The 25,732-nt window shown below is 41.9% G+C and overlaps 1 protein-coding gene across 2 annotated transcripts in view; it reads right to left on the reverse strand.

Moving 5' to 3' along the window:
* Window positions 1-23,111, reverse strand: part of LOC124547482 (WD repeat-containing protein 73-like) — a 126,423-nt gene extending 103,312 nt beyond the window's left edge. The window contains exons 1-2 of one of the 2 annotated variants that reach the window (XM_047125110.1): window positions 22,915-23,044; window positions 525-859 (exon numbers count right to left, since the gene is read on the reverse strand). Coding sequence is in view for 1 of the 2 variants with exons in the window: in XM_047125109.1 (XP_046981065.1) it covers window positions 22,915-23,003 (89 nt within the window). In the remaining variant the exon portion in view is untranslated. Of the gene's footprint in view, window positions 1-524; window positions 860-22,914 lie in introns of both variants that reach the window. The other variant, XM_047125109.1, reaches the window with a different exon arrangement.
* Window positions 23,112-25,732: the final 2,621 nt, after the last annotated feature.

Consider the following 25,732-nt stretch of genomic DNA (forward strand, 5'->3'; position numbering starts at 1 on the left):
ACTTTCTGCACAAAGACTGTTGATGAATGATGAATTGTCATTTTCTACCGCTTTTAACACGAGAGCAATGACACATTCATTTTTTCGATATGTTTTTGGTGCCATCAGTTTACCACTGAAGATTCGTTTTTTGAACAGCATTTTCTATTCCTTTAAAAAAATGTCTCCCACAGCTGTGCTGTTAATTAAATGTAATTGCATTTGGAATAACTATGAAAATGTTTAGTCTTCATATGAAGTTTTATATTGTATTATCTGAGAACTGATACTGCTTCATTGTAAATTATACACATTGCCTTATTACTCAACTCTATCATGAAATATTGGTGTCCCCACTGTTCTTTAAAATTACTACACTCACTATCTACCTTCCACTTCTTTTCCATATTCACACAAATCCAAACAACAGGGGTGTAACTGCAAATCATAATGATGTCAATTAATAGTATTAAGAGCAAGGATTCTGAGTAAAGAATTGCACTAGATTTATCTTTAACTCAATTAGAATTTAATTAAATACTCACTGTTAAACACGCTGTATCTTCACTAAGAAACTCTATTAAGAAAACACACTATTCCAGTTATATATTGCTTTTCAGAATGCACATGTTGCCATTAGCTACAAGATGGCGTTGTGCTACTACAATTAACTTTTCTAACTCTCCAGAAGACATCACTACTGTACATTTAACATTGTTGGAAGTAGTCATGACAATATGTAAAGCACAGCATGCTCATAGGTTATCACTGTGGCAATGAAATGACCTGGACAATCACCCATAGGTGCCAACAGAAATTGCAGAGTGGAGTCCACCATGGTTCACTGTGGCATAGATGATATTTCAATCACTGTTTAGTCCTGAAACGAAAATGTTCACATAATTCAACACTACAGCTCAAGGTCAAACAATAATTAGTTCAGAGCATAATAACTACTGCGGTGCCACACAGTGTCAGCTCGTAAAGACTGGGAGCAGTGGTAAGCACCAACTTTGAATTGCACTGAGGAATTCTTGGCAGTTCTACAGTACCAGTCTTTAAGAAAACTTAGAAAAAGTAGACAGACTATAGCTATTCATGATGGGACTAAGTGGAAGAGCCAGTTTGGCCTTTAGGGTAAAAAGTTCCATCTCTAATGACCTTATCTGTCAACAAGATACAAAACAATAAACTAACTTTCTTTCTTCTACCATAGTAGATTATCAATGAGCCTCAAAGTGGAATCCATGCATGTATTGTCAGCACTGAGCAAGTTGGAAATTCTTTTCCATGTACTTCTCTCTTCGTGACAGTCATCATGCTGCTTCCTCTGCTCAGTAACTCATTGTATATATAACGGCAGAGACTGCCAACATGTATATCTAACCTGCAACTTTTTTTGATAACAACAACTCACACAATTTGTTATTCTTTGCCAGAACACCAGGAATCAGCAGACTTCTTTCAGCTTGTTAATGGCTCGGTTGACATTTTGAAGTGTCATCAAAAAAACAGTAGTGAGTACTTTTGAAACTAACAAGCACCTCCCAAAAACATTCCCTGACAACATGTATTTCTGCTGAGAAAAAATGCACATTGGCAACAGAAAACAGCTACTGCTGTTCTGGAAAGTACTGTTAACATCACTTAATTCTTTGTTTGGCTTTCATTCTGACCTTCTGTTGCCTGGGATTAGGCGTATTTTAACAGGGTGGCTGTACCAGGATTGACTCTAAAATTTGTTTTTGCAGAACACAGGTATCACTTTTTATCAACATCCTCCTCTGAAAGAAGTAAGACATCGCCTTCATTTGTTGCTTTTGGGAAAGAATGATCATGACATTCCACTCTCGAATATTTCATCAGTGTGACTAGAAGATGATCTATTCCTGTCATCCAGTTTATTTTATGGAATTCTGCCTGATATGTCTGAAACACTGAAAAATTGTAAAAGGTAGCGCCAAAACATGGGAATTACAGCAGGCAATGACATCCTGCTTTCCCTACATTTCAGCGTTGATCAGGTCATCTTTGCTGAGAAAGAAGATGTCATGTCTTATATATTAAGAAAACTTAAAGAAGAATATCAGCAGTGGGGCATGAAAATTAACTTTACCAAGACTGAATACTTAGTTGTCAGAGGTATAGGAAGGGACCTTGTTATGGATGATGGACCTATAGTAAAGTGTAGTTGATCAAATAAATATTTAGTGACAATCATTTCTGATAAACGTCCAGGAATAAAACTACATCAAAAAAGTTGAAGAGAAGGATATATGAAATTTTAGTTGAGAGCATTGCTCTGTATGGTGCTGAACTGTGGGAAGTTTCCAGAAATTAAAGGCAAGGGAAATGAATTTTGGAGACAAAGTTGTGAAGTAATAGGAAGAGACACAGTAAGGAATGAAGTAGTATGAGAACAGAAAGAAGTTACAACAGATATTGTGGACACAACTGAAAATAAAGAGCTAAAGTGGTATGGACATCTAGAAGAATGCCAGAGGAAACATGGGCTTATAAAATATGGGACTGGAGACCTCTGCAACACAGAAAAAGAGGAAGACTACGGGTGTATTGGAATGATGGAGAGAGCCATGCGATGCAGGACAGGGTCATGCAAGAAGAGAAGTGGCAAGATAGAAGGAGATGGAAACTTTGATGCGAGAAATACTGCATGGTGTAGAAAACTCGCAGAAAGAACAAAATGTCTGAAGCAATGGCCATGTCCGATGGGGAAGCAGAGATATAGGACATAAGTTTAAGTGTGAGGCTGCTGCCCGTCTGCTCTGACAAAAGATGTTGAGTGATCAGCAGAAGGATTCAGATATCTGGTATGTTACATTGCACATTGTGCTGCAAAATACACTCCTGGAAATGGAAAAAAGAACACATTGACACCGGTGTGTCAGACCCACCATACTTGCTCCGGACACTGCGAGAGGGCTGTACAAGCAATGATCACACGCACGGCACAGCGGACACACCAGGAACCGCGGTGTTGGCCGTCGAATGGCGCTAGCTGCGCAGCATTTGTGCACCGCCGCCGTCAGTGTCAGCCAGTTTGCCGTGGCATACGGAGCTCCATCGCAGTCTTTAACACTGGTAGCATGCCGCGACAGCGTGGACGTGAACCGTATGTGCAGTTGACGGACTTTGAGCGAGGGCGTATAGTGGGCATGCGGGAGGCCGGGTGGATGTACCGCCGAATTGCTCAACACGTGGGGCGTGAGGTCTCCACAGTACATCGATGTTGTCGCCAGTGGTCAGCGGAAGGTGCACGTGCCCGTCGACCTGGGACCGGACCGCAGCGACGCACGGATGCACGCCAAGACCGTAGGATCTTACGCAGTGCCGTAGGGGACCGCACCGCCACTTCCCAGCAAATTAGGGATACTGTTGCTCCTGGGGTATCGGCGAGGACCATTCGCAACCATCTCCATGAAGCTGGGCTACGGTCCCGCACACCGTTAGGCCGTCTTCCGCTCACGCCCCAACATCGTGCAGCCCGCCTCCAGTGGTGTCGCGACAGGCGTGAATGGAGGGACGAATGGAGACGTGTCGTCTTCAGCGATGAGAGTCGCTTCTGCCTTGGTGCCAATGATGGTCGTATGCGTGTTTGGCGCCGTGCAGGTGAGCGCCACAATCAGGACTGCATACGACCGAGGCACACAGGGCCAACACCCGGCATCATGGTGTGGGGAGCGATCTCCTACACTGGGCGTACACCACTGGTGATCGTCGAGGGGACACTGAATAGTGCACGGTACATCCAAACCATCATCGAACCCATCGTTCTACCATTCCTAGAGCGGCAAGGGAACTTGCTGTTCCAACAGGACAATGCACGTCCGCATGTATCCCGTGCCACCCAACGTGCTCTAGAAGGTGTAAGTCAACTACCCTGGCCAGCAAGATCCTCGGATCTGTCCCCCATTGAGCATGTTTGGGACTGGATGAAGCGTCGTCTCACGCGGTCTGCACGTCCAGCACGAACGCTGGTCCAACTGAGGCGCCAGGTGGAAATGGCATGGCAAGCCGTTCCACAGGACTACATCCAGCATCTCTACGATCGTCTCCATGGGAGAATAGCAGCCTGCATTGCTGCGAAAGGTGGATATACACTGTACTAGTGCCGACATTGTGCATGCTCTGTTGCCTGTGTCTATGTGCCTGTGGTTCTGTCAGTGTGATCATGTGATGTATCTGACCCTAGGAATGTGTCAATAAAGTTTCCTCTTCCTGGGACAATGAATTCACGGTGTTCTTATTTCAATTTCCAGGAGTGTATAACAACAGACTGGGGTCATCACCAAATGAAACACTTTGTCTTCCTCCAATGCACCTCTCAGAATACGGTTGGTTAGAATTTCAATCATGAGATTCATTAGTGTCATCTCTCTCTCTCTCTCTCTCTCTCTCTCTCTCTCTCTCTCTCTCTCTCTCTCTCTCCAAAAGATGACAGCATATTTCTATCATATACCACCTTGTGTGAAAAGATCACAACACAGTCATGCACTTTAGAATTGTGTGCAGCTATGACATAGGATAGGTACATGGCCTAGTCATTGTGATAGTTGTCCACATAATATCTACAAATTTTACTGTTCTAATGATGAGTGATTTCCATTCTTCTTTTTATTGAGGGTGAAAGGTACTAGGTCTTAGCTTACTGTTTTGCAATAAATGGCATAGTTGATCAGTTAGCTTGGATGTGAAGTTGGTGCTATGATCTGAAATTACTGTGTTGGAAACACCAAACTCGAATTACCAGTTGTTTACCATTGCCGGTGCCATTGTATATGCTTGCTGATTCAGGACTGCAACCATCCCATCTTAATGTGAAAAGTGATCTATGATGGTAAACATGTAGTGGTTACCCACCAATGTTAGGTTGAATGCATCCAAAATGTTCATTCCCACCATTTCAAATGGCCTGGATACCTCTGATAATATTTACAGCAGTATTCATTGATAACTGAGATGGGCATGATGTGAACATGGTCTCAACTCTTCACACACTGGTTAACATCCTGTCTCCTTGTCCTCTATCAGTATCGTTCCGCTATTCTGACAATCGGTTGTCTTTTGTCCTCTATAAATTCCTATAATACATGATTGTGCGCTTCCTTCAACACTTTGTCTCTCGGAACTGTGGACACCACAATGTGTAGCCCACTCCTCTACATCTTTAGAAAAAGCATCATCATCATCTAAATAGACCATACACTGATGCAGTCTTGTCCCCTTAGTATTCCATATAATAACTTCTGGAATGTAGCAGGTGCATTCTGAAACCCAAATGGCATCTGCTCATATTAGTAGTATCCCCACATAATGGTAAACACAATCTTCTGGAACCACTACCAACTGGTGATACACACTCTTTAAATTCATGTTGGAGGAGTATTTACATTGACCCAGGTTGTCCAAAATTTCTTTTATATTTGGTATAGGATATGTGTCCATCACTTTTCTTGCATTCAGATATTGGTAATCACAAGAAAACATATAATTCCTCATCCCCTCTGATGATTTCTTTGGCATAATGACAATGTGTTCCCCACGGACTAATCACTCTCCTCAATAATATCATCTTCATCTGCTCAGTAATGGATTCCTCCAGTATCAGTTGCAAGAGCTGAAATATTCTATATAGCTTCTTGTAGGCTGGAGGGTTATCGCTCATCAGGATTTTATACTGTGTTACAGGTGTTGTTGTTAACAGTCCACTAGGATCAAACAAATCCATGAATCATATTAACAGAGTTTCCATCATTATTCTATCTTTCCCTTTTAAATACTGTGCTTTTTCACATAATACAGGTAGTTTGCTTGCAACAAAGGTCTTCACTCAACCTACATAAATTGTCCTCATCCTAGACATCCAAACTGGCAATCAATATTCTTTTTGGAATACCCACTTCTTTAGAGCCAAAATTACCCTCACTCATTGGAACCATGTAAACTCCATATACTTCATGCATGCATGCCACCTCTACATACAAAACAACGCAATGTATCCAATTCATTATTGTGTACCAGCAGCTCTATAACACGACATATCGTTTAGTGTGTCAGTACACCCACTCACCCAGAGTAGTCTTCCTGTAACTCTTGGTACTTTATCATGAGAACTGAGATTTAATGAATGTGCACACAGTTTATTTGGTTCCACCTTTGAACCTTGTGACAAAGTATTATTTGCAGTGGTCATTCGCAGCCAGAACAATGTTCCACAGATCAATTTTTGCGTGTGACATTTGTCCAGAAAATCTGGTCCTAGCATTGTGCAGAACTCCTCACTGACTTGGGGCAATACTGTCATACATTCCCTAATAGTCCTTGCTCCAATACAGAAATTGAGCAATGTCGACCCCAATGATGCCCCATCATTTTCCCCTAATCCACGTAATCTATATCACAGACAATTCAGTCTCTTCCTGTCCAAGAGGTTGAGACTAGTCAGAAACACGAGTCCCAGCGTCCAATAAAAACTTATGTTCCATTCCATCCAACATGCCCACCAATCAACACTAAGCCTCTGCACCTGCCTTTCATGCATTATGCTTCACTAGGAATGCTGCCAAGCAGTTGAGGAATTACCATTGGCACTTCATGAAGCTTTACCTCGACATCACCCACTTTGCTTCCTATTCTGACAATTCCGTGCCCAATGCTTCACCAACTCACACTTGTAACAGAGGTTTGTGGCATTGTTTTCCAAGGGTAGCACACATGTCGACACCTATAGCACTTCACTTCTGAGGAATAAAAAAAAATGGTTCAAATGGCCCTGAGCACTATGGGACTTAACATCTGAGGTCATCAGTCCCCTAGAACTTAGAACTACTTAAACCTAACAAACCTAAGGACATCACACAAATCCATGCCCGAGGCAGGATTCGAACCTGCGACCGTAGCGGTCACGCAGTTTCAGACTGAAGCGCTTACAACCGCTCGGCCGCACGGCCAGCTCTAAGGAATAAAAATTCTATTTATTTGTACCCAAGTTGCTATGTCTACTGCCTGCAACTGTACAGCAACCTTAACTGCAGCAGCCAAAATCCTTTTCATTCTCCATTCATGCCCTCCTTGACATACAGAGTTCACATCTAGCACCCTGTGTTTTGTCTCTGAAATAATAATTTTATCTGCTTCATCATTCTGTGTTAACTCACATGTTTTCACATTGATTTTCACAATTCAATCTAAGAATGTTTCATTACTGAAATATTCCATTAAGTTGTTTCCTGAAGGGTCTGACACAATTCTGCTTGTGGTAGCACTGGTATCAGTCCCTTCTTGAATTGTTCAAATGTGCATATTTTATTCAACATCTCATGACACACCCGTCTGCTTCACCCGCTGACCATAACTTGGTCATGTGCAAACATAATTCGTCCAACCAATTTTGCAGACTACACGCAGCTTCCAAATTGTCAATAAGTTCTATCTTCCAGATTGTCAATAAGTTCTAACAAATTCTTAATCCCATAAAAGGAGCCACTAGACTAGCCACAATGAGATCTACAGAAGGAACAGTCAAATAATGGAAAATCCAGGATGGAATGTAACAGAAGGAACAGGTACACTGCATGAAGCTTTTGCTTCTACCATCCCAACTAGGTCACTGTGTCCATGGGCATTACCTGCTGTTAAAGTGCCTATCTGCCCTTGTAATGCAGAATTCTTCTCTGATAGTTCAGTCATCTGCTTGATTAAATTTTTAACCATTTCGTGCATCATCATTGCTCAAGTTTCTGGGATTTGTACAACCTCCGTCTACAGACAGTACAATACATCTAAAGTACATCAAACATTAACAAATCGAGGACAGACATCACAAACAATTGGGCATAAGTAAAAAAAAAAAAAAAAAAAAAAGATATCATTCGTTACAACAGACCGTAGCCCATCAAGATTCTGATCACTGATATGCCTCATGCTAATAATGTCAGCAAGTACTACACGTAACTGGTACTGCCTGCACACATGGAAATTTGTGACCTAGTAAATCACAATACTGGCACCTCACTGGCATAAACAGTGCTCTCTACAGTTTCCTCTAACTGTGAAAGTCCACTAGTCCCTCTGGTTTCACAAATCATACCTTCATTTTCCTAGACATATCACTTCTATATACCATGGTCATGTACAAAACAAAATAAGAAGGTCAAAAAAGTAGAAACTCACTCATGAAAACCATACCGCCAAACTCCAGATTGTAGCTGGAGACGTGGTCCTGCAACCAGCTGCAGATATCAGTGACCACTTCTGATAACACTTACTGAGACTGGGATGGGAAGCTTCTATGGTGGGTAATGGAACCAGGCTGGTAGACATCAGGAGAAACCATAACAGGACCATGGCTCAGACATGAAGGAATCGAGTCGCCTATGGCATAGTGGCTCTGCTTTTTTTGATGCATCAATGGTATTTTCTGGTCCCTCTGCTGTGCTGGGCTGCCTGGTAACTATTCAGTGCCTTGGGAAAAGTACTTGTCATATCAGCAAGTAGCCCCTGATGTAACTTTGCCTGGAAGGCCCAAACTGTCCTGCTTCTATGGCCTCTTGCATTAGCTGTGTCTAAATTTTACTCTGACATGCCCAGTAAATTATTTGTGATGCAATATAATAAACACCTTTCAATACTCACACATACAAGTACTTACAATTACCACTGGGAGTAGTCAGAACCCTATTTATTTTCTAACATCAATTAATGGTACAACCACTTGATACGTTCCGAGGTGACAACTCTGTACATTCATCCATTGCTGCAGCTGAAGGTGCAGGTTACAGATAAGCCACATCTGGTGCATTTTCAGGACATACCCATTTGAATGTACAAATTTGGTCCCCATCCCAAGTGGGCCTTATATACCACAAGCATGTCATCATCCTAGCACCAAACAGAGTGAGATGGCTTCAGAACCAGATGCAGCACTGCCAACCAGATGAGTCACAAGATAGCTTCCCATTCTGAAGAAGCTGGCTTTGCAACTGACATACAGATGCCTCTTACCCCTTTTCTGTTATGTTCACTGACATACCTCCCTCCTGCACCTCCCATAAACCATCATGTTATAGGAAACCTACTACACATGTGTGAGATCTGAATGAAAAGAGTAAACATGAGACAATTAAAGAACCAGTTAGCACCCATCTACCAGGTGATCACATGTGCACCTACATATTCCACACTCCTAACAGAAAATTCCATCCATGTGAATACCTATTTAGACACTCCTTGGCTACTATCAACTATGCCAATATTAGTCACAGCAAATTGCTAAATTCACAGATTCTGGTGATATACTGAAGAGGACTTGAATGTAAAAAGAAATTCTTCTCTGTGGACACAGGGGCAGTAGCAGCAGCACGTTCTCCTGCAACCTGCCTCTGCTTCACACTGCTCCAAATCAGTTGACCAAACATTTTTTGTGAAGAGGCAGCAGTTGTGTCTGCATTATTATTTTTGTAAACACTTTTTTTAATTTTTGGTGATTTTGTAGATACAGATATGGCCAAACAATGTGCTACCAACAAATTATTTTTCCTGTTAGGGGAAATTAACCGTGGAAATTGTTATCATGCTCAGAAATCACAGTCTAGTACTCTAATAGGGTGCAGTAACTTCTCTAATGATATTAATGCTTATATTTTAACCATACAAGTGCCCAATACCATGGAGTACAGTGTCGCACAAAATGTGGTGGCAGTCATAATGTCTCATCTCACAAAAGTACTATCCCAAAATGCATTTACTGTCCCAGAAATCACTCATCAACTGACAGAAACTGTCCTGAATTAAAAACATCACTGGATATTAAATTCATTGTGGTTGCTAATGATATTACATTGCAAGCAGCTATTAATATGTATAAGAATTGCAGATATTCTCAAGCTGTGCAAAACCCTGGATCCAATTTGAGAAATGAATAATATTTTCCCTCAGTTTCTGGAGCAGCTGCTTCACCTCTGACATGACAGTTTAATATAACAGTAATGAACTGCATTTCAGCAAGAGGAAATATGAGCATTCCATTGCATTTCACCACTGCCCCACAGGAACTAATTGCACAATGGCAGCACGAAGCACTTGTGCCCCACCTGTGCCTCAAAATGCTCCAGAGGACAGGGGCTGTTACACAGGGACACAAATGCCTGAGATTTCCATTTACAGCCCAGAAAATGTTTGTACCACCTCTCTTACCAGTGACAATAATACACCAAAAGCCTTACCTGCAACAAGTACGTGCAATTCTGGAGCCACTCAGTATGAATTGAATACCTTTGACTGCAAGAAATATTTGGCCTTGACATTTGCAGACACTTTAAAACAACCATGTAATTATAAAAATGTGGCTTTTATACTGCATGCAAGAGGGCAAGTAAATTACTGTTCTTTGTTTTTGTGATGAATATCGCCCCAGCACATGTATTTTATCAGTTGTGACATAATGAAAGTATCTTGTTTTTTAATCTGAATTTCTCATCTGTGCCTTAGAATCCCTTCCTGGGAATTTATTTGCAATCCAAAATTGTCCTTTGCATTTCCTTTTCTTGCCTTTTATAGAAAGATTTATATGTGCAGTACATTGTGTATTATTTCAGCTTATTTGCCATGTTAATAACACAAAAACTCAAAAAAGTTACCACAGAAGGTGTCAACCCCACGCCATCAGATTACTATTCTGTACTCATTCCACCATATCAAACGCTGCCTGGAAACTATGTTAACATAAATAGTCTTGCTTCGTCTGAGTCATGACAAAAATGCTATTTATTTTCTAAATTCTTGGCCATTTGGAGCTAGCTCCCACTTCTATCACTTTCATCTTTGGCCAAGCCCTGCACAAACCACACATCTGAATGGAATCGATGACAACTAGAATGCTTGTACCCTTTCGAGCCTTAATTACAACAGTTTATGTGTTTTATCCAGGTTGGATAAAATGCATTTTAGAGCAATTAGATTGTGTCTCAGAGCAATGAATTCCAGATCAACTAATGCTATGCTGGTGGAAGCCAAAGAAATAGCTCTTAACATCGAACAGAAATTATTGACTGACAAATTTATCCTACGACATTCTGCAATTATTAACCTTCCTGTGCTCATAATAATTAGAAAACTGGTGAATGTAGTAGATCAAAGAAGCAGACTAGCAGCCATTTGGGAGCCCCTATTTAATCAGATGCCTTACTGATTTACATTATACCGCGTGGTTTAAAATATTATAAATTCCAGATTTTCTTTATGATGACAAAGTCAGTTTCAAGAAACCTCAAGTATATCATTAAGAGATTATATTCAGTAATACCTCTAACAGTATGCTCACGAATTTCATACAGTCTAGATGATTTGATCATGTCAAAGTTTATACTAATGGCTCTAGGACCGAAAATGGAGCAAGATATGTCTGCTACTGCCCATTTATTGAAACATACAAAATGTATGCTACTCCTCAGCAAGCCTCCATATACATAGCTGATGTCTTTGTAATTAGGGCAGCTTTAAATATGGAAAATCAAAATTTTCAAAATTCTTTGTGCTAACAGACTGCAGAAGTGTGTATAAAAACCAACAACTGGAGTCAAGCAAATAAATATGCCTTCTCCAGGGGACAATGCCTTACATAGCACTGACCATGCGGGAGGATGGGTTTGCATGTTTGCGTGACACTAAAGACTGTATTGGTGGCAGGGTAGCTACTGTCAGGGTCTCCAAGCTGGACAGGTCTCAGCGGATGAACCTGATGAAAGAATGTTCTACAATGCCTCATCTCTTCACATTTCCATTTTAATTGTCCTTCCACTACTCACTAGGTACCCAACCAAAGGTGTGATGTGATTAATTCCTTGGGGTTTGAGGCACATGGGAAGATGAGTTATAAACAGAGCCTCGGGGATACCAGGGAGTAATTTGGCTTACACCAGCAGCCAGTGGAGTGAACCTGATATATCCCCAATTCTTATAGGACCAAAATGTACAAACATGGAAAATAAATTACAATATTGAGAGACCTGGTGATATATCAAAAACACAACTGGTGATATCTCAAAAACACAAAAACCAACCTTCGAATTGGTGGTATCTATTTCTACAACAGGACTGGCTAATAGACCAGTCCAAGAAGCAGAAAACGTCACTGAGAAGCTATACCATATCAAGATCAAATCCTTGTCTGGGGCTCTGAATTAGAAACTTCTAAAATAACAAAAAGAAAAAAAAAGGCAAATAATGATATATGGAGGGAAGTAAAAGGTCTGGAACCTAAGACCTAGGAATAAAAAAAAGATAGATTTCTTCCACCTCCAAGACAGGGAACAAGAAAACAAGGGAAGAATCTGTTACTCCCACTTCTCAGGATACCCCAATCCTTAGACAGGAGCCAGGAAACAGACTTTTAATATGGCACTCTTAGATTTTACCTTGGCAGTTATACAACAGGGATATCCACTGATCAACATAGCAGGACGAGCTATTTCAGAAGGCTCTTTTTGAAAAGATTGGGAGGGACGCAAGTCTAGGTCCTGAATTCAACAGGATCTATCTGGAAAAAGATGCTCTAAACTTTGACTGTGATGGGATGGGAACATGAATCAGCTTAAGAAGCTGTTTGCCAAGAAAGCTGTTAGTCAAGGCAGCAGTGGAACTCTTCACGACCATAAAAATATTGATTTGGGTATCAAAACTTCTTAAGGATGTTCCTTCACATGTTCTGTTTCAGAAAGTATGGGTGCAGAACCAGAATGCCTCAACAGATGATTGGAGTGTAATCTCCCAGAAGGTTGTATCTGACAGCGAAACCCTTGGGGGAAGTCGGTGAGGAATCCCTGAATGCTATGTGAGAGGAGAACCTGAAGCTGTATTTAGCATTCTTGCAGGTTGCTGTCAAGGTAATTTTAAGGACATCGAAAATAATGATGGTGACAAGTTGTCAAATGGAAGTGTTGCCAATAAACCTGGAACACAATAAGGTGGCAATTGCTGCCTTGAATCGCCTTCTGGGAAGACAGGCTGTGGACTTGACCCTGACCCAGGAACCCTATTTATATGAACAGGATGTACCAAACCTTGGAGGTGCTGGAGGTAAGTTAATTATTTATTTTAAAAAAAAGGAACTATAGAACATGTATTAATGTTGACAAGGGAATTTCATTCATGCCAATGGTGAACTTCTGTGGCAGGAACTTGGCGACAATCAGAACGAAAGAGCATACGGAAGGAAGCACAAGTCAATTTTTACTGGTCACAGCTTGCCTTCCTTAAGAGGACAGTGCTGCTTTTTCCCAAAAAGTGAGGATACTGGTGGACAGCTACTTCCAGCTGAATGAAAAACTGCTGGTTGATTATTGTGCTAACACCCACAAACTGCTTTGGAGAAGCAGTAAGGCCAACAGCAGAATTTAATAGCTGCTGGAATATCTATTGGAGAGTAAGTTAGAGATCTTGAATAGTGAAAAGGAAATTATATTAGGAATAGATGGCGGGAAGAAGTAACAAACATAGCTTTGGGTCCATCTTAATGGGTAGTTATGTCAAACAATGGCATGGAGTGATGGAGCCATCATTATCTGATCATTTTTGGGGCTGAAATAGGTGTTAAACATATCCTGTCTTATAGTAATCCTAGGAAAACAAACTGGGACTCGCACAGAAAAATCTAGCTCATGCTTATTAGAAATTAGAACTTCTACAAGAAAACCAGTAGATTTTAAGATTATGGGTTGATACTCATTCCCTTCCCCAACCGCCTGAGTGATGAACGCCTGTACATCCTCCTTCAAAGTTCCTCCACCATTACTGTACTTTACTGTCACTCATAAATGTTTTACCATACACATTACTCATTCATCGGTGAATTTCAGCTGCAATGCATCACTCAGCATAAAGAAATCGAATGACAGCATGCACTTCACACTTGGGGAGAGCCACTATTGTTCTTGGCATGTTTACATCCTCACTGAGTGCTCAGAACTGATAAGTGCTATGTGATGTGATCGCTGGGCGTACTATAGACACTGAAAAAAGCTATGTTGGGCTTTCACTGTGGTTTTAATTTTGCGACTGATTAGATCCTTAGAATAAAAATAAAGGCCCTCATACTTTGCAAGTTTGAAAGTACTGTTACAACAATGGTAACATGCGCTAGAAAACGGTGCAAAACTAGTGTAGGAAACAGTATCTAATGGTCAGCCCCAGGAAACATTTGCAGTACCGTTCACAAGAAAGCGTATCCAAAACATGTACTTAAATCTTAAGCTCTTCAACAAGGCAGAAGGTGCCCTCATACACTCGGCTTGCGGTAAAAATTGGCGTGCAAGCCCCAGGAGCATGTTCTGGATATATATCTCTCAAATGAGACCTAAGATATTTCTGTGGCTTGATGCAAGTACAACCAATGCCAATTTTTCATGAATTTGTGTAACTGGTTAAGAAATTTACCTAGTTTTATAAGTAAGAGTAAGCAAAGTCTAGCTTTAATGGAAACAACAGAACATAGCTTTTGGAAAACCAGTATCATATAACAAACACAGAAGCACTTCATGCAACAATAACCAATGCATACATTGGTGAAGAATCTTCCATGTTTTTCATGGCTAGAACAGCCAATGTCATTGAGGTCAGTATGTTAAGTGGCTTGTGCAGTGGACAGAACGGGAATATTAACTTTACAGTCATGCTCATGAATACATTTCATAAAGAAGGACACTGTAGTAGTAAATTGTAGGCTATTAATCCCAAGTTCCTTTAACTTGGTGACACCCACATGGAAGCTGAGACCATTCATGCAGCTGTTGATAAACAAAAAAATAATACAACGGCAGAAATTGAAACATCTAGGGACTGGGATAATCTGATCAAATAAGTTGCTAGGAAACCACCTATACATGTAGTCAAACTTCAGCAAACAATTTTTTTTTTTTTTAATTTTATTTCAGCGGATGAGGCTGATGGGCCAATAGTGATCCACATCAAGCAGGTTTTTACCGGGTTTGAGCACCGAAATGATGGTGCTCTCTCGCCATTGGGATAGAAAGATGCCATCACACCAGATACGGTTAAAGACAACAAGGAGATGTCACTTGTAGTCAGATGACAGATGTTTAATCATCTGGCTGTGGATCCGATCAGACCCAGGAGCTGTGTCGGGGCAATGTGCAAGGACACTGAGGAGCTCCCACTCTGTAAATGGGGTGTTATAGGATTCACTGTGGCATAAAGTGATTGAGAGGACATTCTCTTCCAGTCACTGTTTGAGAGTGCGAAAAGCTGGGAGGCAGTTCTCCAATGCAGAGGCTTGAGCAAAGTGCTCAGCAATTGTGTTTGCGTTGGTAGATAACACGCCATTTATGGTAACACCAGGAACACCTGTTGGGGTCTGGTACCCGAAAAGACGTTTGATCTTTGCCCAGACTTGGGGAGGTGACGTATGGCACCCAATAGTTGAGACGCATCTCTCCCAACACTCCTGCTTCTGTCATTTGATAAGTTGGCGAACTCAGGCACAGAGCCATTTAAAGGCTCTGAGATGCTCCACAGAAAGGTGCCGTTTATGCCGCTGTAGAGCTCGCTGATGTTCCTTAATTGCTTCAGTGTCTTCCGGCAACCAGCAAGGGACTGCCTTATGCCTCGGGCACCCTAAAAAGTGAGGGATCGTGTTTTCTGCTGCAGAAAAAATTGTTGTAGTCACCTGCTCAACCATCACATCAATGTTACCGTGTGTGGGGGAGATTCAATGGTGACAGCAGAGGTGAAAGTTCCCCAGTCCACCTTGTTTAAAGCCCATCTGGGTAGGTGTCTGTGGGCCATGCTGCGGCAGTGACAGGAAGATGGGGAAGTGGTCACTACCACACAGGTTGTCATTTGCTCTCCAGTGGATAGATGGGAGAAGTCCTGGGCTGCAAATTGATAAATCAATGGCTGAGTAACTACCATGAGCCACACTGAAAGGTGTGGTGGCCCCAGTATTTAAGAGGCAGAGGTTGAACTGAGACAGTAAAGTTTTGACATCTCTGCCTCAGCCAGTAAGCACAGTGCCACCCCACAAGGGGTTATGGACATTAAAATCTCCCAAAAGTAGGAAAGGTTTAGGGAGTTGATCAATCAGTGCAGCTAATACATTCAGGGGTACTGCATCATCTGGAGGAAGATATACATTGCAGACAGTTATTTCCTGTGTCATCCTTATTCTGAAAACCACAGCTTCAAGAGGAGTTTGAAGGGGCACAGGTTCACTACAGACTGAGTTTAGGACATAAACGCAAACTACACCTGACACTCGATTATAGTCGCTACGGTTCCCGTAATATCCCTTACAGCCACAGACGGCAGGGGTCCGCATTGCTGGGAACCAGGTTTCCTGCAGAGCAATGCAGATAGCAGGTGTAAAGCTTAACAGTTACCATAGCTCAGCCAGGCAATGGAAAAAACCGTCGCAATTCTACGGGAAGATGATGTCATTGTGAGACTGGGAAGGCATGGAACATTCAATGAGGTAGTTTGTACCTCAGAGGCACCTGCTGCCACCGACTTATTGCCTGAGCAGTCTATATCCATTATGTCTGAGGGTCTGGTGAGATCTAGGTCCTCAGAGGACGCCAAAATATCCACTCCATCCTCAGACACAGAGCTTCTAGGTAGAGGTAGTGTGGGTGCCACCGCAATTTCCTTTGTCTTAAGGGTTTTTTTTTTTTTTTATTTCTCTCGCTGCTTCTTGGGTTTCCCTGGCTGGGAGGACTTCACTGGCTCAGTCTCCAGGACTGAGGATGAGCGTGAAGCGCTATGACCAGCTGCTTTTGGGCTCTTCCGCCATTGGTGGGTGTCATTTTCCCCACTAGCAGAGACGTGGGAAGGGAGTGACCCAAGGGATCCCTTCCTCGTGAGAGAAGTCGAAGAAGACTTACGCTTCTCAGGCTTAGAAGTGGTGACAGATGTCCTCGATGGTTGGGGGGGGGGGGGGGTAATTGCTCCCGAAGTAGGTGGTGCAGGAGCAGCGGGGAGGGAAATGCCCCCCACCATCAAGGGGGCAGGCGTAGTCTTCCGGCTCTGAGAGGTTACGGGGGTTGGCGGAGCTGATTGTGCCACAACTGTAGTAGTGGCGGCATAAGATGATGTCATACGCACAGGATTCAAGTGTTCAAATTTTCTCTTAGCCTCAGTGAAGGTCAGTTGGTCCAGGATCTTGTACTCCACGAGTTTCCTTTCTTTCTGGAGAATCCTGCAGTCTGGCAAGCAAGGCTAATGGTGCTCTCTGCAGTTGACACAGATGGGAGGCGGGGCACATGGAGTATTGGGATGTGATGGGCGTCCAAAATTTCAACATGTGATGCTGGAAGTACAGTGGGAAGACATGTGGCCGAACTTCCAGCACTTAAAGCACCGCATCAGGGGAGGGGTAGAGGGCTTTAGATCACAGCTGTAGACCATCACCTTGACCTTCTCGGGCAACGTATCACCCTCGAAGGCCAAGATGAAGGCACCGGTTGCAACCTGGTAATCCCTCGGACCCTGGTGGACATGCTGGATGAAATGTACACCTTGCCGCTCTAAATAGGCGTGCAGCTCATTGTCAGACTGCAAAAGGAGGTCCCTGTGAAATATGATACCCTGGGCCATATTTAAGCTCTTATGGGGCGTGATGGTTACAGAAACATCCCCAACTTGTCATAAGCAAGTAACGTCCGTGACTGGGCAGAGGATGCTGTTTTGATCAAGACTGACTCAGATCTCATTTTCGACAAGCCCTCCAGTTCCCCAAACTTGTCCTCTAAATGCTCAACAAAAAACTGAGACTTCGTTGTCATGAAAGAGCTCTAATGTGAAATCAGAGAAGGTATCATGTAGAATATGCAAGCAACACTAGGACTCGATGCCTGGGCCCCGCCACTGACTGTGACATTGCTTCTGGGTGCATATGATTGGCACACCCATTGGTGCCTTGGCAGAAGAATTGTGGTCCAGTGGCTATATGGGAACAAACTGGCCATGAACCTGACACTTCACCTGAAGATGGTGAGTAGGAAACACTTTGAAATGCTGAAATAACACACTCGAGTGTAGAAGATTTCATCACTACAGTTAAGTTGCCCCTATAGGAATGCCTGTTACATTCTATATCAAATATGTAAAAGAACTATTTTTAGCAACAGTTTATCAAAGGTTTCTGAACCAACAAGTCATGCATGTGACTGGAAAAAGGTGCAAATTGCTGGAATCTCCATAAAGAGTCACAGGAGAGCATATTTCAGTGATAAAATATTGCAGAACAATAAAATTATTTTCTGATGATTTATGATGAATTTTCAGGAAAATGAAAACCACTTCTGTACAAATCAATATAACTTCTCCAAGCACCAGATAAAACCCAGATTTCTCAGTTCATTCATGAGATCCAGATGGTAGCACAGGTAAATCCAACTTTTCTTGAAATCCTTCAAAACAGTTCCACAGTACCTTGTTACAAAAATACATGCATATAAAATATTTGAACTGATATGCAAGTGGAATGCAGACTTACTAACAAACATCATTCAGAATTCTGTTAACAGAGGAGCATTATAAAAATCTGAAGTAAAGGATAGTGTACTTCCTGGTAATGTGACAGAATCACTACTGGACACAATATAAAGGGTGTGCATAATAACTGAAGATATCTCAAAAAGTACACACTGGATCAAAAAAGTTATAATTCCAATTTGTTTGTCTTGAAGGGGACCTCCAACAACACCACACTAGGTCTGCCATTCCACCCTGTGCATGGGTGGTGGGATGCAATTTTGAAATCTTCAGTGGGAACCCCATTTTTTATTGCAGGTTATGACTCTATGGCAAACTCTTCATACATTTTGTCTGAAGCATTTTTTTCATTTCACCACAGAAGATGCTGTAATTGGAGGAATAAAAATGGGTACCACAATTGTAATTTACAACATGCTACTCAATGGACCTTGAATATCCAATGGCTCCTGAAACATCACCTCCATGCTGTTGGGGTAGGACAGGCCAGTATTTCACAACTTATAATTAGAAATCTCATTTCCAACATTTTATCCCTACAACATATTGAACAGGGGACTACTCAATGCACCACTGGTGCCATGTAGCGAACTATGACGCATTATAACAGGCAGCGCACTGTGACCAGAGCTTACATATCATGGAGACATAAAACAGGTAGCAGTTCTAAATGTTATAATACTTGCACAGTGTTTATTACCTGCACAGCTGCCTATGATTTTAAGAACAGATGTACAAGTGGACGATCATTGTTTCAATCACAAAAGAAAAAACTGAAGTGATCCTGATCTATGGAGAATGTAGGAGGAAAGTTGAAGCTGCTGTATCTTGTATGCCAATCATTTTCCAGAGAAAGATCACTATTGTTCGTTCTTTTACAAGGTTGTGATCACCTTTATGTCTGATGGCAGTATAAGACCAGCAACAGGAAATGACGCAAATGTGTTACACGAGAAGCTAATGAAATAGCTGTACTACCAGCAGTGCGCCACAACCCCTGGATAAGGATCCAGCAATTACAATACAATCTGTTATGTCCAGTATTGTCACAATACTGCATTGTCATAAGTATCATTCATACCAAATGTCACTGCATCAAGAACTTGATGGCACCAATTTTCATAATCAGGTAGTGTTTTGTGAATGAGCGAGTCAACAAATGCAAATGACCCCCGCATTCTTGGCCGAGGTACTTTTTTCCGATGAGTCAACATTCACAAACCATGGCAGTGTGAACTGGCATAACATGCATTACTGGAGTGTAAACAATCCCCTCTGGTTATGTTAAACTGACCATCAATGCTCTTCATTAGTTGATGTATGGTCTGACATCATGGGGAACAAACTCATTGTCTATATTTTATCAATGGCACATTGAATGGACAAAAATACTAAACATTTTTGGTACAGGAACTACTGGTCCTACAGCAGGATGTTGCCCTGGACTTGCGACAGTGTATGTGATTTCAGCATGATAGTTGCCCAGCCCATTACACAACTGAAGCACGGGAGTTTTTAAACAGTGTTTACATTGATTGCTCGATCGGCAGGGGTGGCCATAGTAACTGGCCCGCTAGGTTGCCAGATTTCTTTCAGTGGGTTCGTTTAAAAGATAAGGTGTACTGTCAGCAAGTGCCAACAGGCCATGAAGATATGGTTGACAGCATCGAAATGCCTGTGCTGACATACCTGCAGGTATGCTTCTGTCCTGTTTATGGTCATTTGAAAAATGGATGCCTAAGCATATCAAAGTTGGTGGCATTACACTTGAACACTTACTCTAATTGGAAAGTAGGGTAGCATTCACCTCAAGCTGCAGTGCTGTGTCGAGTAGTCCTCTGTTCGATATATCAGAGGAATAAAACACTACGAATATAGTTTCCAATTAGGAGCTATGAAGTAATGGTCTGGCCTACCCTCACAGCATGGAGGTGGCGTCCCATGTGCCATTGTATATACAAGGGCCATTGAGTGGAATGTTATAAATTATGACTTCGTAACCATTTCTAGTCCTCTGATTACAGTGCCTTCTGTGGTGAAATGAAGAAAATAATTCAAACAAAATGAATGTAGATTTTGTAGTAGAATCATAATCTGCAATAAAAAACATGGGTTCCCGTTGAAGATTTCGATGCTGTCCCCCACCAATCATGCATCGAGTGGAGTGGTGTGTTGGGTATGGTATCACTGGATGACCCCCTCCGAGGCAAACAAATTGGAATTATAACTTTTTTTGACCTAATGTGTTGTTTTGCGACATTTCAATGTCTTCAGTAACAATGATCACCTGGTATATACATGATGGCAGTTAGTGTCTGCAGCTCTGAGACTGTTCACAGATCATGCAATTGTGTACAGGGAAGTTAGGAAATTGTTATGACAAGCAGAGACACTTGTAGCTGATCAGTGTAGGATGCAAAGACTGGCAGCTGACCCTCAACATTAAAAAACTGCAAAGTAAAATGAGCAAATAGATGAAAATATTTGATATCATTTGACTAGATGGCCAGTCACTGATAAGTGTGCATTACTGCCACTTTTATAGACTTTGATATCAAGGACAGGCTAAATTTATTTAATGTTCTTTTTCATATCTGCTTCTTTAATGAACTTCTTCATCACTAAATAATGGTATGCTTCAGAAACTACTATTTCAAAAGTGTTCATTAACGTCTAATAACAGTACACCACCCAGTGTCACCTCTGTCTTCCTCTGGTAGTCTGTAAATGAATGTTTATGACCTTCATAAACTTTTATTTGTAATGCCAAGCTACACCCATTGGTAAATGCTCGTGTTATTCATGAGTTGTTACTGGTCAGTAATTGACAGAAAAACAGAAAGTTTCTTCTATGAAGGCACATTCTAGATGACACAAATGATGCATATGTTTTTCCCTGGGACCATAGCCACCTTCCAACTCAAAACCAACTTCTCAATTATTTGTGCAAGTAAGGGAATGCTGGCATATTGTAGAAACAAACTCACTGTAGGGTTTGACAGCCTTTGGAAGAAAGTAAGCTAGGGTTTAATGTCTCATCAGTGTCACGAGACACACATGACTACTTGTAACAGTTTGTTGTTTTCAGTGGATGTCATAAATGTAGATTCGTTTGTGTATGAAGTTCAGTCACTCAGGTGATATTCACAGCTCTTCTGCACTGTTGTCAAGTCTGAGAGCATAAGGAAAAAGTTAGTGCATTTGAGATCATTATGAAGATAAGCTGCTATCCAAAGTAACCATTGTTTTCAATGTATACATAAGCTAGATGATTTAGAGGTGAGTTCATTTGGTGTTTTGTAGGCTTTCATGTATTTGCTGTCTGCAGCGAAACAGTATAGGTTTCAAATGTCAAATACTGTAGCTGACTTGGTCCCTCCCACAAAAATTTCTTGCCAGAAACATCAACATCCATCCTTCATATGAAACAGAAGATGAGACTCATCACACATATCCATTACCAATCAACTATGGTCCATTACTGATACTTCTGAGCAAAATCAAATCTTTTTCATTGACATAGGCATAGCAGGATGATTATGCACAGCAGCCATCACAGCTCATTACTCAGCTTGATTTGCTCAAGCACTGTGTAGACATTTATGGGTTTACTGGAAGTGTCTGATTCCACATGTCTGCTTTGGCCCATGATGTAATGGTGTTGTGATGCGTGACATCACAATGGCATGGTGTTTTGGACTTGGTTAGGGTTTGTAGATGCTGTGTTGTTGTATTTGATGGTGCCTTCTGGTGTGGATGTTGACTTGTGGAGTTTAATGCGTGGTACTATGTGCATGTGAATCTTGGCTATTATTGAGGCAATGTAGGTCTCTTTGATTCTGGGTAGTCAGTGCTGTACCATGGATTTAGAAATGTTTGCTTCATTTTCATTGAGTTATTATGTTTTCTTCCTTCTGTCTAAATGTTTGGCTTTTTTATTGGGTTTGATTATTTTGGTATTTGTCGTGCAAATGAAAATAATTATTTTTTTATTCGAGCTATAAACACGGCTGTTTCTCAGCAACCGTGTATAATTTTCAAGTAGGAAAAACACTGCCACCCAGCTGGAAATAATTTATGTTAACACAGACATAGGTTTCGACAGCTCTAAGGATACCTTCTCAGAATGAGATTTTGAGAAACCATAAAATTACTTTGTGAGAAGGCATTCGTTAGAGCTTAGAGCAGATAAGCTCAAGGCAAAAATAAAATGAAACACGGTACGAGATTCGGCACGTATACCTAGCAAGGAACAACATCAGACGACATGTGTCTGTTGATCTAACGATAGAACGCTAGTAAGAACATTAGCGTGTTCAACAAAATAATTTCCTTCAACATTCCTAAGCAATATGCCATTAAATGAGAAAAAAAATCCATAATTTCCCTCCACATAATAATAAAAAATACCTCTTTATTGAGTCATAAAACCAGTCGTCGTCATCTTCCTCTTCTGATATTCCAAGTTCTTCCTCTCGTAATTCACGCCCAGCATCCATGCTGAAACTTTTTTATCTTCTCTCTTTAAATGAGAAACACGAGACAATAATCATCACTACACGGCACTGTTTATATTTACATCAGAGATGTGTCAAGTTGAACTCTGTCGTAATCTCTGTGACTAGTCAGAGATTTCACTATCAAAGACAACAGCACCCGAAGCGCTATTGTGGAATCAGGGTATTTTTACTAGGGGCCCCTTCAAGTACAGGAGGCTGTAGTCCGATATAAAATGCACCTATACCTAAATTCTGTAAATATGGCGTCAATGGTTGCGAATATTTTTAATAAGCGCAGTATTATTTAAGATATTTGTTGAATTAGTGAAGAACTCCCTTGTAAGAAAAATACAAGATGCAAGTCATATTTTAAAGCCAATTCTGACTGGCCGTCACGTTACGTCACGTCACCCTACGTCAAGGTTTCTTGGGAACAAAGTTTTGACGGCTGGCGTTATCGCCCTCTGTACATCACAGGACGTGCCTAATATATACAAATATATAGAAAAAGGTAGGGAAATTTGTAAAGAAAAAGAAAGTTTTGTTGTTAGGCAGCTCCAACGGTAGAGGTGTTGGCCAACTACTGCGGGAAAATCTAGGTCCATAGTACCAGATCACAAACTTTTTCAAGCCTAGTGCAGATCTGGGTCAGGCAACAGAGGATGGTGGTGGTAGTTAGTGTTTAACGTCCCGTCGACAACGAGGTCATTAGAGACGGAGCGCAAGCTCGGGTTATGGAAGGATTGGGAAGGAAATCGGCCGTGCCCTTTCAAAGGAACCATCTCGGCATTCGCCTGAAACGATTAGGGAAATCACGGAAAACCTAAATCAGGATGGCCAGAGACGGGATTGAACCGTCGTCCTCCCGAATGCGAGTCCAGTGTGCTAACCACTGCGCCACCTCGCTCGGTAACAGAGGATGTAGGTTCTTTATGCAAAGATTTCACGAAGGAGGATTCCATGGTTATAGTGGGTGGTCCGGGAAATAGCATTGACAGAGACTCTGAATATTCCATAGAGAGTGACCTGGTGAAGATAGCATCAGCAACGAAGCATACGAGTGTGGGATTTGTGTCTGTGTTGAGACGCCATGATCGGCCTCATTTGAACTCTTCCGTAAAGGGGGGACTTGGAGTTGGAGTGGCTGCTTAGGATGGATATAGGGTCCCATATTGGTTTGATTCCTGTGGATGCTATCGGTAGGTGGGACTATACTAGGCATGGCCTTCACCTCAATAGGAAAGGGAAGGGAAAACTGTCTGGGTTGATTGCAGAAAATGTAAGGGGGGCACTGTCACAAGTGGTAAAATACCAGTGGTCACAGGTGTCAGAGGAGTGCCTTTTTTTGGATAGGGAAGGGGGAAAGAAAACGAGTTTTAAGAGAGATTGGCAGACACACTCAGTTTGAGAAAAGAGATGAACATTAGTCAGATTTTAGCATACAGATTCCATTAAACAATGTTTAACAGAAAGTAATCAGAAGCTACCAGTTCATCTTCGCCAAAGCAGTTCTAATCCCATTAGTATGCAAGCCAAACACTCAGAATTACAATTAACTTATATTCTGTGCTTTAATATCAACCACCTAGATTCAATACACTGCCTAGCAGTATCGACATAACACAAGTAAAACATTGTGCTGACATTAACAGCCAGCCGTTGTGGCTGAGCGGTTCTAGGTGCTACAGTCCAGAACTGCGCGACCACTGCAGTCGCAGGTTCGAATCCTGCCTGGGCCATGGATGTGTGTGATGTCCTTAGGTTAGTTAGGTTTAAGTAGTTCTAAGTTCTAGGGGACTGATGACCTCAGATGTTGAGTCCTATAGTGCTCAGAGCCATTTGAACCATTTGACATTAACACTGCATGTGGTACACTATGTCCTAGTAGGTTGCATTGAGAATATCTTATTTGTTGCAAATAGTGCCCCTTGTAGTTACCATGAAACCACAACACATGAGCTGGTTCTAATGGTTTGACTAATGTAACTTTCAAGTTTTAATGTATCTCCTGCCTAGACCCCATCTCTTCCTTGCAGAGATGTATAATAAAACAGTTTGTACACACTTCTCGTGTTGCACATGAGTTGTCTCTCCTGATGCCAACTGAAGTAGGCAAGGGTGATACAGTCCACTTCTGTGCAGGAATGGGCAGCAGCAGAGGATTGTGGTGAGGACAAGGCTGATGGCAGCTTAGTAACACAATACTAAAAGACAATCACTTTATTATAACTTGTATAGCTACCCACTCATGTGCCATAGTATGGTGACCATACTCCTTTTGGCATGTGGCACAACAGGTATGTGATGCGCAGTGTTGGCTGGTGCCCAGCCAGTAGGCTGTGACATACGTGCCCCAGAACAGCCAGCTAACAATAACCGACTCACTTAGGCATGCCACAGCTGCTTGCAGTGCGGAAGAGAGTGCCAGCCTCCTGGTGGAAAATCCTGCCCCCCCTACCCCCCCACACCCTTCTACCAGGGCACCCATACCTTGTGGGCAGGAGTTAGGCTGTTGCTGGAGTGAACCTGGAAGTGGTCCACAAGTGGAGGGGCACTAAGTGCAAGAAGGAGGGCTTTGTGCTAGAAAATAATATGGCAGTCATGGCTGACTGGGCTCAGATGGCTGGCATAGCTCTCTCCTCATAGTGGGCCTACCAGACTGTGAACATCTCTGCCAAAAAGTGATGGTCATTTATAAGGGATAGTGGCTCACTTGTTGTGCTAATGTA

Source organism: Schistocerca americana, chromosome 1 (genome assembly GCF_021461395.2).
Source record: "Schistocerca americana isolate TAMUIC-IGC-003095 chromosome 1, iqSchAmer2.1, whole genome shotgun sequence".
NCBI lineage: Eukaryota > Metazoa > Arthropoda > Insecta > Orthoptera > Acrididae > Schistocerca > Schistocerca americana.